Source organism: Hyperolius riggenbachi, chromosome 12 (assembly GCF_040937935.1).
Source record: "Hyperolius riggenbachi isolate aHypRig1 chromosome 12, aHypRig1.pri, whole genome shotgun sequence".
NCBI lineage: Eukaryota > Metazoa > Chordata > Amphibia > Anura > Hyperoliidae > Hyperolius > Hyperolius riggenbachi.
In genome coordinates this window covers 25,467,118-25,482,094 of record NC_090657.1, presented here as the reverse complement: position 1 = coordinate 25,482,094, position 14,977 = coordinate 25,467,118, and the positions used below count along the sequence as shown (strand labels likewise).

Genomic DNA, 14,977 nt, shown 5'->3' with positions numbered 1-14,977 from the left:
CACTGCAGTGACAGCGGAAGTACAAATAGAGGGCGCTCTATTTGAACTTCCGCTGTCACTGGAGTGACAGAAAGTTATGCCAGATGCGGAAGCTAATGCAGAGAAGATGCCAGCCGGGAGCCGATGCGGAGAAGATGCCCGGGACCAGGTTTCAGGTAATGTATGCGGGGGCCCGGGGGGCAACAGCGGCAGCTCAGCAGATTGTGATCGGTTTCAGGCTGAAATCGATTCACAATCTGTTTGCAGTAAAGGCAGCCATACGATCCCTCTCTGATCAGATTCGATCAGAGAGGGATCTATCTGTTGGTCAAATCTGATGGCAAATCGGCCAGTGTATGGCTACCTTTATAGGCAGTTCAAGGCTACGGAATTACATGTCTCAAAAGAGCAACTCCGAATAACAATGACCTCAATTCACTAAGATCATGCTGGAGATAAGGCAAGAGAAAACGTACCTCCACACAGTGAGACTCATCTTATCTCTTCATTCCTTATGTTACCTCCTCTGTAGTTATTTTCACACACAGTTAATTAACAGCCTGTCTAACGTTAGAATTCTGGAGTTATTTTAAAGATTGAAAAGTTAACTTAAAGACAGAAGAGTTAAAGAAAATCTGTAACGAAAAAACTCCCCTAGGGGGTACTCACCTCGGGTGGGGGAAGCCTCCAGATCCTATTGAGGCTTCCCCCGTCCTCATCGGTCCCACGGTGGCGGTGATGTAAATATTTACCTTTTGGCTCCAGCGCAGGCGCAGTATCCGCTCCTTCCCACGGAGATAGGCAGAAATTGCCGCCGCTCCAGAGGCTTCCGGTCGTCTTCGGTGGCCGACCCGACCTGGCCAGGTTGGCTGCCAGGTCGGGCTCTTCTGCGCTCCAAGGCCCGGCACTTCTGCGTCCCACGCCGGCGCACTGACGTCATTGGACGTCCGCCGGGCTGTACTGCGCAGGCGCAGTAGTTCTGCGCCTGCGCAGTACAGCCCGGCGGACGTCCGATGACGTCAGCGCGCCTGCGTGGGACGCAGAAGAGCCCGTCCTTGGAGCGCAGAAGAGCCCGACCTGGCAGCCGGCCTGGCCAGGTCGGGTCGGCCACCGAAGACGACCGGAAGCCTCTGGAGCGGCGGCGAGGGCACCTCCTGCCTGCCACGGGCTGGAGGAAGCCCCAGGTAAGTGGATATCGATTTTTATTTTTTGCAAGGTGTCCCTGAACCTTCCCTTTAAAGGTCTACATCTGAAGGTTTATTTTTTCTGATCGCTTTCTTATACAACTTACTACTAATGGTTGTTTAGAAAAACAAGCTTCATATATGCAGATATAGATGTTGAAATAACTTGAATTGTCCGTCTGGGGGACTAAACCGGTTTCACCTGATTTGTGATTAGAAAGTCAATAGATTGTACAAAATGTAGTTGACTGGCAATGCCAGAGTGTTACCTGATGTATGGAACATTGGCTGGAATGTGGAATTTTGCACCAGGGTCAAAATCCTCCTCTGACCTCTGGATTGGAGGACACAGTCCCTGGTATTTCAATCTGCATTGAAAAAACAAACAAAAAAAACAAAAAAAACGATTTGTAAGACATCTTCAGCTGTATCTACCAGGAGGAGCCTGAAATCATCAACATATCATTAACACCAACCTGTGGCACTACACTACTACCATGAACTACCTGTGGGACAGGTGGTCAAGGAGAACCTTAAAGGGACTCCGAGCAGTGCAGAAACTATGGAAAGATGCATATTTTAAAGCTCTCTTTCTCCGCTTTCCAATGATATATAAACCGCCGCCCTACGCCTTTTAGTTTTCGCTATTGAAATTGCCGCGGCTGCGATTTCAATCGCAAAAATAGAGAAAACTAAAAGGCGTAGGTTGACGATTTAGGTGTCGTCAGAAAGAGGAGAAAGAGAGCTTTAAAATGATATCCATCTTTCCATGGTTACATTGTATTACACAGTACGACACTTTCCCCAGTGTCAGCAGCTCCATTTTGCTGTATGGAGCTGCTGACTTTAGGAAAAAGTCGCCCTGTGTAATACAACTATGGAAAGATGGATATCATTTTAAAGCTCTTTCTCCTCTTTCTGACAACACCTACGCCTTTTAGTTTTCTCTATTTTCGCGATTGAAATCGCGGCCGCCGCAAATTCAATCGCGAAAATAGTGAAAACTAAAAGGCGTAGGGCGGCGGTTTATATATCATTGGAAAGAGGAGAAAGAGCTTTAAAATGATATGCATCTTTCCATAGTTTCTGCACTGCTCGGAGTCCCTTTAATACTGCCACTATTATTAATATTTATATAGCATCGACATCTTCTGCAGCGCTGTACAGAGTAAAACTGTCTTGTCCCTCAGAGTGGCTCACAATCTAATTCCTACGACAGTCACTATGGCTCATTTCTCCCTATAGACAGTGCTTCAGCATGATAAGCTGCCATACGGTTGTCGCACAGTAAAGGAAGGAATAACTGTATGGCAACACATTACAGCGCTACAGTTTTCAATTCATGCAAACAACATGCATGGCCCCTCTCACCTCCTACTCTATGTTCACTGAGCAAGAGGCAAGGAGATTGTGTCATTGCTAGTTTATCTCTACCTGTAAACTCAGAAAATGGTCATCACAACGCTTTTCTGTTTGCCACTTTTTAGTTCAATAAATAAAAATGTGCACCATAGAGCAAAGTGTCATGCATAATTAAGGCAGCTATGTGTAATAAAAAGGTAATTAAAATAGAATTGAAAGAGGCTATTCCCTACTAACACAGATGCATCCACTTCAGCCTGCAGGTATTTTCCCATTAAGAACTGAAGCAATTTTCCCTGTCAGCGCTCCTCACATTAATTTGCAAATAATTTTATCACTACTTATCACACCTAAATTATCTAGATCTTGTTTTTTTCACCACCAATTAGGCTGCCTTTGGGTGGTACATTTTGCTAAGAATTTGCTAAGAAAAAAATTGAAAAAAAAAAAAAAAATTGTATCCAAGTTTTCGGCCATTGTAGTTTTAAAATAAAAATGTTCTGCTGTACATAAAACCCACACATTTGTCCTGGTTATTGCAACTTTTAAAATATTTCCCTAGTACAATGTATGGCGCCAATATTTTATTTGGAAATAAAGGTGCATTTTTTCAGGTTTTTTTGTCCATCACTACTTACAATCCCATAAAAGCAAAAACAGTGTACACCAGTGATGCTCGGATACCCCTGATCACAGATCCGAATAAATTCGTCCAAGGCTGTATAAAAAAAAAACAAAAAAAAAAACGGATAGGCCATGATTTTGATCCAGATTTGAAATGGCCTCTTAAATTCTGACCGGAGTTTACCCGTGATTGCCTCTAAAAATCCGGGAGCATGCCCGTGATTTGTGATTAAAAACCCGCCAACTAGCTGTTAATAGCAAAGCACCATTACATCGTATTAACACCAAATTTGCCAGATACGTTAATAATAATAATAGTGGGAACAGAGGAAACCTTTTTCTCAAAAAGACCTTATAGTTTTGGAGAAAATCCATTTTCAAATTTCAAAGGAGGAAAGATCGATTACCGCTCGTCCCCGCCGGCATTCCTTATCAGCTGCTCGATTCCGTGCTATTGTCCGCCGGCGGGGGTCGAGCAGCGTGATCGGACCAGCTGAATATTATCAGCTGGCTGGATCTGCTGCTCGGTACCGTGTATCCCCAAGCATTACACCCTAGAAACACCAAATTTGCAGGATTTGTTTAAAAAAAAAAAAAGTTAGTGGTAAAAATATATTTTTTAAATTTATATTTTTTTATGTTCAGATAGTGGGAGATAAGATGTGACCCCCCCCCCCCCCAGCATATTTAACCCCTTGTCTCACATTCAGGCTGGGATAGCCAGAATGCGGAGCCCTGGCCAACTGGCTTCACACCCTGAGCTATATGGTCCATGGTATTGCGGGGGGGGGGGGGGGGGGGAGGGGGGCAGCCAAGCCTTCCCCTTTCTTCCCTCCCCCCAGAGCCCTTGTCCAATCCATGGACAAGGGGCTCTTCCCCACCTCCGGTGCCCCAGGACCTCCTGGGGTGGGGGGGGTCATGGTGGCATTTGGGAGTCCCCTTTAGGAAGCGGACCCCAGATGCCCGCCCCCCTTCCCAGGAGAAATGAGTATAGGGATACAAAGTACCCATTACCCATTTCCACAAAGGGTTAAATGAAATAAAAAACAACAACGAAAAAAGTCCTTTATTAGTCTAAATTAACCAGAAATACTCACCTGCACCTTAAAAAAAAATAAAAAAAAATTCCCACACCGATATCCTTTAGGCAGGGAACACACTTGTCTGTTTTCTGCGCGCGTTTTTTTGCATACTTTCTCTGCACACCAAGTATGTTTCTATGCAGGAAAACACGTGCGTTTTTTCACAGCAGCTGATGTAGTTGATAGAGAAAACTGACAAAATGTGTAGAATCAGGATGCAGAATGTCTTTTTCTGCGCGCGAACATCATATTAAGTGTGTACTAGCCCATTGATTAACATGAGTTCTCAGTTTTTCTGTGCAGAAAACGCGCACGAAAACAGTCGAGTGTGTTCCCTGCCTTAATCTTGCCATCACCTGTTACATCTTGATTGAAGATCTCCGCCGGCTGCCGCCACACATGCCACTCCCCGCCGCAGCTATACTAAGTATAGCTGAGGGCATGTCCGCCTATGCGGACGCTTAACCGCTGGCTCCCGCTGTCAGAGGAGGTGTACTCCTTTGTTCTACTGTTATCCCTCATATTGTTACTTAACAATTGAATTAAGGTGTTAATGGGTAGATGCATTTGTCGTGCTGTCTGAGTGCATCTCTCAGCTGCGCCGACCACATGGCCCAGCAGCTTGATGCCTCATGTACTGCATACACCATTTGACACGTCTGCTTTACCCACCCTCCAATCAATTTGTGTCTCATAGTACTGATAGGTACTTTATTTAAATCAATAACTGTGTGCAGGTTTTCAGGGCCAGCTACACCCCACCTCTGACATACTGCAGTGACTTGCATGTGTGGGGGGATCAGCAAAGACACCCGCCTGTACACAGTTATTTTTACATTTGTATAGGTCATTGATGTATGGTAGTAATCTACTTACCTATTAATTGGCACAATTAGGGCGGATTGGGTCAAATCTGATTCACGTGTTGCTACTGTATTCCCTGTGCAATAATTCGTCGTCATTGAAATTTTGATCTTTACTTACAGTAGAGTATTATTTTAAAACTAGAATGCCCAAAAACTGAGAAATAATGAACTTTCCAGTTTTATTATTATTCCTTTTAAAATGCAGTTGGAATAAAATAATTCTTAGCAAAAAGTACCATCCAAAGAAAGCCTAATTGGTGGCGGAAAAATAAACAACAAGATATAGATTGTTTTGTTGCGATAAGTAGTAATAGAGAGTTATAGGTGAATGAAATGAGCACTATTGCGCTGGTGTTTAAGGTGAAACACACTTGGATGTGAAGTGGTTAAAAAAGTTCAGTCCCTAAGGTAACTATGTATTTTTTATTTATTTTAAGTGTGAATGTTTTGCAGCTACGGGGGAGGTGTGGGGTTTAATAGGGTTTTAATATTAAATTTAATTTTAACTGATTACTTTTTGGTACTAGATGGCACTGTACACTATCCTGGAAGTTACCAGGAAGTGTACTTTAAATTTTTTTTTACATTTTTTGACATTCCATTTTTATGAATCAACATCCCTCGTGATTGGAGTAATGAAGCTATACTCAAAGCAAGGTTGCCTAAAACCAACCACTGAATTAGCAGGGGGGGGGGGGGATTAGACCTGACACCACTCAGGATTAAGAAGTCGCTCTCCATAGATGAGGAAAAGGGGATAACACCCCCTCCACCAAGAGTGGACTTAATATAGCGTAATATGGATACAGAGGCACCAACAGGATGGAAATTATCTAAAGTTTAAAAAACTTGGGTAGTGGTGGACTTACCTCCTCCAAGGAGACAAGAATTGCCATTAATCTATAGAACAAATTTATTTAAATACTCCAGGGTATAATGCAACACGTTTCGCATGTGTGACCCCGCTCCTTCAGGCAATTGATGTGGAGTAAATACATGGAGGTCTGTAGTTGGGCCAAGAGCCTCCAAGTCTGTTCTTTGCAAAAGCTTGGGTCCACTTATATATATATTGCCACAAATTTACAGAAGGGGAAAAAAAAAAAAAAAACTTGGTCTTTCCTTTGAGAAACATTTTTGCAGCCATTGTCCACAGTGGACAAAACAGCATGCCTGGAGCTCTAATTCAACCAAAATATTTTCCCACTCTGGACAAATAAAAGATTATATCTGTCAGGGTCTTATAACAGAAGTGAGTCAGGAACACTGGTTACTATAATAAATGCATATTTAGTAGCCCAGTACAAGGTTAGACAAGACAGCGTCTAGAACCGGAGAGGAATTCTCACCATGAGTAAGATCCTTGACCCCCAGCTTTATGTGGAGTCTGGGGGGTTGTGGGGCCTGTGAGTGCACAGAAGTAAAATTAGTGAGACCGTACCTGAGGTTCCACCACTGCTGGTTATACTCTGTATCAGGAATTCTTCCATCAAATACTTTCCAGCGCCACTGGTCCATCAGGTATCCAAAAGGCAGGAAGGCTATTTTGTCCAGTGCAATACTCATTAGATAGTTGATGTCACTTTCTAGGGAGACAAACAGGTCACAGGTTAGGTGCCCAGAGAGTAGGCTTTATTCCAAAAACTGGAGGTTCATTATTAGTTATAGCAGCATAATCTAGATCAGTGGTCCTCAAACTAAGGCCCGCGGGCCAAATGCCCGCTGAGGCTTTTTTACCGGCCCCCACACGAAATTTATTATAGATGCAGTCTGCTGCATCTTTAAATATTGATGGCCTGCATATAGAATAACAGTTCTGGCACCAACCTTACACATTAAAGCCAGAAAGCAGTCATTTTGCTGGCTTCTGGGTTGTGCTGCAAGCTTTTGCTGGCCATTGGGTGACATTATGGCTCACATATGACTTGCTATGTTGGGGTCACGATATCTGCACTGTATTGGTGGCATAATAGCTGCACATGCTATGTTGGAGGGCATACTATCTGCACATGCTGTGTTGATGGCATAATATCTGTACTTGCTGAGTTGGGGGCATAACATCTGCTCTGGTTAAATGGGAGACATTAGGGCTGCCCATGTTAATAGGCGCTGTCTACAATACGTAGGCTCAATGTTATGTTTTTTCTACATCATTTCATGTATACTCCGCCCCCCAGCAGTCTGAAGTATATTGACCTGGCCCTTGACCAAAAAACTATGGTGACCCCTGGTCTAGATATTAATTTTACATTTTAACATACGACAACACCCAGTGTCAAGACAAGTGCAGCCACCTAGATACCCCCTACTTCCATGTGTGCCCATCATTTTTTTAATTAGTTCAGCAACCTTACCAACCTCCCCTCCCCCCATACTAAGCAAAACCACAATAATAATACTGGTCCACCACTGACAAAAAGCTGCCACTACCCTCACCCCCATTAATCCACTGTAGTGCAAGAGAAACGTTTACCGGGTACCCCCTTCAGCTCCTGGTCCTCTCCTCTTCACTGCAGTCACACACTGACAGTCACCTTCACATGTTATCAAGACAAAGGACAACTAAGGCAAGAAGGATATGAAGGGTGCCATATTTATTTCCTTTCAAACAATACCGGTTACCTAGCTATCCTGCTGATCGTTTGCCTCTATTACTTCTATCCACAGACCTTGAACAAGCATGCAGGTGTTTCTGACATTGTCAGATCTGATGCATGATTGTTTCGAGGCTGAAGGGTACCCATAGATTGAAGGGAGGAAGCAGGGACCTACAGCTTCCAGGACTTTCTGTAGCGTTTGCCACACCGGTGGATATGTCACTGAAAACACCTATAGAGCCTCGACAAGGATAGCAAAGAAAACAAAAAAAAAATCCCTGGTATTTTTTTCATTGGCCTGTGACCAAACAGCATCTAAAGGTGGCCATACGCATTGATTTTCTTATTCGATTCCTTGCAGAATGTCAAATCAATACTTTTGATCGCTTTTCAGTCAAAATCAAAAAATCAACTGGGCAGGATGGAAAATTTAAAATTTGGGGTGGGGCAAGAGCATTGACAGATCAATGGCCTATACCGGTCCTTCTCAAAAAATTAGCATATTGTGATAAAGTTCATTATTTTCTGTAATGTACTGATAAACATTATACTTTCATATATTTTAGATTCATTACACAACTGAAGTAGTTCAAGCCTTTTATTGTTTTAATGATGATTTTGGTATACAGCTCATAAAAACCCAAAATTTCTATCAAAAAATTAGCATATTTCATCCGACCAATAAAAGAAAAGTGTTTTTAAAACAAAAAAAGTCAACCTTCAAATAATTATGTTCAGTTATGCACTCAATACTTGGTTGGGAATCCTTTTGCAGAAATGACTGCTTCAATGCGGCGTGGCATCGAGGCAATCAGCCTGTGGCACTGCTCAGGTGTTATGGAGGCCCAGGATGCTTCGATAGCGGCCTTAAGCTCATCCAGAGTGTTGGTCTTGCGTCAACTTTCTCTTCACAATATCCGACAGATTCTCTATGGGGTTCAGGTCAGGAGAGTTGGCAGGCCAATTGAGCACAGTAATACCATGGTCAGTAAACCATTTACCAGTGGTTTTTGCACTGTGAGCAGGTGCCAGGTTGTGCTGAAGAATGAAATCATCTCCATAAAGCTTTTCAGCAGATGGAAGCATGAAGTGCTCCAAAATCTCCTGATAGCTAGCTGCATTGACCCTGCCCTTGATAAAACACAGTGGACCAACACCAGCAGCTGACATGGCACCCCAGACCATCACTGACTGTGGGTACTTGACACTGGACTTCAGGCATTTTGGCATTTCCCTCTCCCTAGTCTTCTTCCAGACTCTGGCACCTTGATTTCCGAATGACATGCAAAGGTTGCTTTCATCCTAAAAAAGTACTTTGGACCACTGAGCAACAGTCCAGTGCTGCTTCTCTGTAGCTCAGGTCAGGCGCTTCTGCCGCTGTTTCTGGTTCAAAAGTGGCTTGACCTGGGGAATGCGGCACCTGTAGCCCATTTCCTGCACACGCCTGTACACGGTGGCTCTGGATGTTTCTACTCCAGAGACTCAGTCCACTGCTTCCGCAGGTCCCCCTAGGTCTGGAATCGGTCCTTCTCAACAATTTTCCTCAGGGTCCGGTCACCTCTTTTGTATGCAGCGTTTTCTGCCACACTTTTTCCTTCCCACAGACTTCCCACTTAGGTGGGAACTCTGTGAACAGCCTATTTGTTCAGAAATTTCTTTCTGTGTCTTACCCTCTTGCTTGAGGGTGTCAATGATGGCCTTCTGGACAGCAGTCAGGTCGACAGTCGTACCCCTGATTCCGGTTTTGAGTAATCAACCAGGAATGTTTTGCAGGTGATTAGAGTTATGCTACATACACACTTGAAAGATAAATGAAAGATATCAGACCTATTTTACCCCCTTCCATGTAGTATGAGAGCCATACTCTACACAGTCTATTTTATGGAGCTGAACTCCCCATCAGATAAAATCTTTGCAAGATGCTGCACACAAAGATGCCTGTATACATTCAAAAGATTATCTGCAAAAGATCTGTTCCTGCAAAAGATCCATTCCTGAAAAATGCATTCATAGTCTATGATATCTGCAGATCCTCATACACACCTTTAGTTGATTCAGAGGATTAGGTTAATAGCTCGTTTAGAGAACCTTTTCATGATATGCTATTTTTTTGAGATGGGGATTTTGGGTTTTCATGAGCTGTATGCCAAAATCATCAATATTCAAACAATAAAAGGCTTGAACTACTTCAGTTGTGTGTAATGAATCTAAAATATATGAAAGTGTAATGTTTATCAGTACATTACAGAAAATAATGACCTTTATCACAATATGCTAATTTTTTGAAAAACAAAAGTTTGCTTTCCTAAAACAGAAAGAATTTGCGATAATTCAGGTTGGAGTGAGCTCGAGATGTCTCCCAGGCACCACTGCTGAATATATGCAAATTAACCATTGTGCCCTTAGAAGCTAAACACACCTCCAGAACCGCTGGAATGCAATGATGTGTCAGCTTGTTAATATGTACAGAGCCATAATAATCCAACATGCATACAGACTGTTTCGGATGGTTTGATCCTCATCAGTGCATGGCATGGATTAATTTGGCTCTATGGAGTAGGGCTTGTAAATCCGAGAGGCACAGACTAACCAGCAAGCTCATGGTGACCCAGAACTCATTGGGGTGTGTAAGGGACTACAATGGTCCTAAAAGCCCCCTTACTAAGATGTTAAGAAAAACAAACGTTTGCTTTCCTAAAACAATTTTTTGAGAAGGACCTGTAGTTTTGCACTGCATAGAACAGTGCAACTCTGCAATTCTATTGATTTTCCCTGCTGGAATCTATTGGAAATGGATGTGCAGTGTAAGGTAGGGACTGATTTCTTAATAAATTCATTTCAGAAAGGCATTGATCCTTTTGGAACATTGGGTAGAAATCTATAAGTGTATGGCAAGCTTAAAGTGGATCCGAAATACATTTTTACTCAATGCATAATTGTGTTCCTTTCATATAGTTATAGGGCATTCCTCAAGTCAAATACTTTTTTTGTTTTACTACTGTAATTCCCTATCAACTAAACAAGCCTCGCCCACAGCTTCAGAGTGCCTTGGCACTCTCAGACTCATGTACCAAGGACTTATGGGAGCTCAGTCTGGACAGGAGGAGGAGGTTACTAGCCAGAGATTTCAGAGGCAGAGGGGAGGAGGGGAGTTAAGTTTTCACAGGCTGAGGGCTGGAGATACTATCAGCTTGCCTGTGTGTAATGTGACAAACAGGACATGGCTACCCTCAGGAATAAATCATAAACTGTTGAAGCTGTTTTCAGCTAGATTTGCTGTGTAAACTAAACTATCTAAACTTTAGATAAGTAATATAGACAAGTTACTTGTTATAGTTAGTTTTTTGCCTCAGATCCGCTTTAAGAGAATGATTTTTTTCATGGTTACTTGATTTTATTACCTTAACAAATGTGACAAATTATTGTACTGCCATGTAGTATAAACAAAGTAAAGGGTGGTCTTTGTGTGCTTCTATGTACTGGTTTTTGTGCTCTGCTGCTGTACTGCTGAGTTTAGGTCCTGAATGAGAATTGGTGCACACAGAAGTACCCTCAAGTGTTCACACCATAAGGTGGGTGTGGCCTAGTTCAATGATCAGTGCTGGAGTGCTAAGGGATGGACCCTAGTGACCTCATGTTTAGTGGATTCACAGTATGCTTCACTTTAAGAATGAGCCTCGAGTTGAACTGGACTGACATAGCAAACAATAACTTAAGACCAGACTTGAAGGTCACACTAGTACCTCCTTGTGTGAGACAGTTTGGGTGTTGCACCGAGGATTTGGCTGCTGCCATAAAGTTAATTACAGATATAGCAGCACTTGCTCACTGTGTAATTTGGGTGCTGGTAATAGCCAGACTCTGAAATTACGCAGGAAAATAATTTAAGACATCAGTAGGGAAATGTATTATTAAATAGAAAGGAGAATAGCTAGAGCAAGGAGCAGTGGCGTAGCTAAGGAGCTGTGGGCCCTGATGCACGTTTTACAATGGGGCCCCCCCAAGCACTCTATACATAACAATTGATACGACGCACCAAAACCTGCCAAAGGCAACTACAGTCTCAGAGGTGCAAGAAGGGGATGGGGAACAGGCTGTTAATGATTACCACTATTCAAAGTATCTATAAAAGTAATAATTATGAGCACAGGATCAATAGAGAGCTAATTCTGTAGTTGAGGCAGGATCCTTCGGGGCCCCTCTGGCCCAAGGGCCCCGATGCGGTCGCTACCTCTGCAACCCCTATTGCTACGCCCCTGGCAAGGAAAGTCTTCTCCTTGTGCCCAAGTTTTCCAGTGCAGTTTTGATATGTACGTCTCCACAGGTGAACCATGCCAAATGCCCATGTACAATTCATCCATCAATGGGCACTATTCACAATCAGACAAGCAGTAAAGGATTTTTTTTACCACTAAATTATCAGCAGCTATAATTTCCGCATTTTTTCCACATTCACTAAAATTTTTCCGCATGTTTTCCACATGCGGGTCATATTGCGGAAAAAGTGTGTGGCAACGCGTTAACTGGTGGTCAACATGCAGAAAATAAGTCTCAATGAAGAAATGTCCCCAATTTTTTTTTTAAATTTATTTAATTTTTTTTTTTTTTTTAAGTCCAGCAAACAGCGCTCTAGCCTCCATTTAAAGGATAACTGTAGTGAGAGGTATATGGAGGCTGCCATATTGATTTCCTTTTAAGCAATACTAGTAGCCTGGCTACCCTGCTGCACCTCTTCCTCTAATACTTTTTGCCCTAGACCCTGAACAAGCATGCAGCAGATCAGGTGTTTTTGACATTTTTGTCAGATCTGACAAGATTAGCTGCATGCTTGTTTCTGGTGCGATTCTGCAGGCAGATAGCTCAGCAGGACTGCCAGGTAACTGGTATACTGCTTAAAAGGAAATCAATATGGCAGCCTCCATATACCTCTCACTACAGTTCTCCTTTAAGTCAATGGAAAGCAAAATATATCACCAGCTACTTGTAGGTGATATAAAATCGGTACTTAAGGCAGAAATAATGCGCCCCTTTTTCATTGTGAATTTGGATCTTTTGCAGAAATGATCGACTTTTGCAGTAATTTCCTGCATTATTTGCGAACTTTTACCGTACTTTCCACATGCGGGAAAAAAAACATGCGGAACATTTTTCGAATGTCAACATGGTCTTATTTTGGTCGCAAATTTCCCGCAAGCAGTTTTCCGCATGGGAAAAAGGATTGTGAATAGAGCCCAATGCAGCCAGTATCTCCAGATTCCCGAGTCTTCTGCACCTGATGACAGAACTAAATAATTGTAGCCTTTAAAAAGTCATATACCTTCATTCTCCTGAACTTCATCCAGTAGACCAATGGTGGCGAGATGCTTAGGAGTGGACACAGACAGGGCCAACACATCTCCAATAGCCTCATGAAAACCAGGATTGGCTCCTTCTCTGAATGAAACTGGTTGATCCTTGTACTGGAGGAAATACTGAACATGGCCCATCTCATGGTGAACTGTGATAAGATCATCCATGGTGACTACAGTGCACTGCTTAATTCTGTAAAAAAAAAAAAGTACCCTGTGTCAATGGCTAATTCTAGATCCTTTATCTTGGAAAGACTTTGCCAACACCGTGGGTCAGAACATATGCAGTGGCATCTGGTGTCCTGACTGTATAGGGATGCTCATCTGGTGCGATGAAGATAAAAGATAATATTGTGAAGGTAGCATCCAGGTCCGGTTCTAGACTTTTTGCTGCCTGAGGCAAACTTGTGAGAATGTGCTCCCCCCATTTGTAATGATCACAGATGACAATTTACTCTGCTTCATTTAATCTTCTCACTAGACATGCTGCAGCTCAACACAATAGCACAATTGCTGGCTGTGAGTCTGTGACTAACAAACGCCTCACCCTCAGCCACTCCATTCCTCCTCAGTCAGGACAGCAGTGCCACCTCCTCCCTTCTGCTGTGCAAGTCAGGTGAAAACTGCTGCTCTCCTGCCTCCCCCCTCCTCGCTCACTGTCAGAATCCTCACACAGCACAGCAACCTGCTTTTCCTCAATGATGAGCTCTTCACCTCGCTCTCCTCTCACTTCTCCTACTCTGACTACATGCGGTTAGTGCAAACCGTACAAACATGCTTCCCCTGTAATCTTTGCAGCCTGATGCAAATGCTTCACGAGAGAACCGGCCCTGGTAGCATCTGTTTTCTATACACAGATGTATGCAGTTTGCCATCATTGCAGACACAGTAGTGTCTACAAATAGCACAGAGTCGTCCATTTCTAACATGATTGATGGGTGAAATTAGTTGAATTCTGAGCAGAATTGTTTTAGGTTTTTTTTTTTTAATTTATTTAGTCCATTTAGTAATTTCAATTATATGGGCATGATAGCCAAATGGTTTCTGCTTTATGATGATTACAAATCTGCACATCAGCCATAAATACTATGGTCCCATTTTGCTCCTCATAGCGGTCTCGATGAGCTGGAGGCAACTCATGGAAAGTGAAGGTATTATGGGCAGAGATAAGGTGAAGCTTTATCCTATCCTTAGTTGGTGAAGACTCCATACTATATCTGTGACATGTCTCAATCCCACCCTTTGTATAAAACCGTAATATATGCAGTGACACCCCCTCCAGTCAGTCATCTGTAACAGTCCACTTACCTGAAATCCTTCCGGTTGTAGAAATCCCAGGCAGAAGCATGGCAGACCACATCTCTGTCAGCAGGTTTCTCAATCATGGATTTTTCCCAGAATTCCGGTGGCATAGGGAGAAGTCCTAAAGAAGTAAAGAAATTGTCCGACTCCTGAAACATCCTCTTTGCATCCCATTTCTGTAAGAATATAGAAAGGTGGGGAAAACAACAAGGCATGTGAAATAGCTTCTACAGTGCAAAAGATTACAGAAGCTCTCAGACTGTCATGGGAAAGGTTAAAGTGGATCCGAGATAAACTTTTACTCATTGCATAATTGTGTTCCTTTCATATAGTTTATAGGGCATTCCTCAAGCCAAATACTTTTTTTGTTTTAATACTCCCTTAATTCCCTATAAACTAAACAAGCCTCGCCCACAGCTTCTCCAGAGTGCCAAGGCACTTTGAGCCTTAGTAGCAAGGGCTTATGGGAGCTCAGTCTGGGCAGGAGGAGGAGGATACTAGCCAGAGATTTCAGAGGCAGAGGGGAGGAGGGAGAAGGAGAGGGAGAGTTAAGTTTTCACAGGCTGAGGGCTGGAGATGCTATCAGTTTACCTGTGTGTAATGTGACAAACAGAACATGGCCGCTCTCATTGTATC

General features: G+C 43.0%; 1 protein-coding gene and 1 long non-coding RNA gene across 5 annotated transcripts in view; one reads left to right on the top strand and one right to left on the bottom strand.

The window, feature by feature from the left end:
• The window catches only part of LOC137541406 (uncharacterized), a 1,168,812-nt gene that overhangs the window by 994,198 nt on the left and 159,637 nt on the right, over nucleotides 1-14,977 (top strand). The window lies entirely within an intron of this gene.
• LOC137541403 (angiotensin-converting enzyme-like) overlaps nucleotides 1-14,977 on the bottom strand; it is a 142,296-nt gene that overhangs the window by 9,274 nt on the left and 118,045 nt on the right. The window contains exons 19-22 of the mRNA XM_068262680.1: nucleotides 14,348-14,517; nucleotides 13,009-13,232; nucleotides 6,536-6,680; nucleotides 1,433-1,531 (exon numbers count right to left, since the gene is read on the bottom strand). Of these exons, the coding sequence (XP_068118781.1) occupies nucleotides 1,433-1,531; nucleotides 6,536-6,680; nucleotides 13,009-13,232; nucleotides 14,348-14,517 (638 nt within the window). The remainder of the gene's footprint in view (nucleotides 1-1,432; nucleotides 1,532-6,535; nucleotides 6,681-13,008; nucleotides 13,233-14,347; nucleotides 14,518-14,977) is intronic.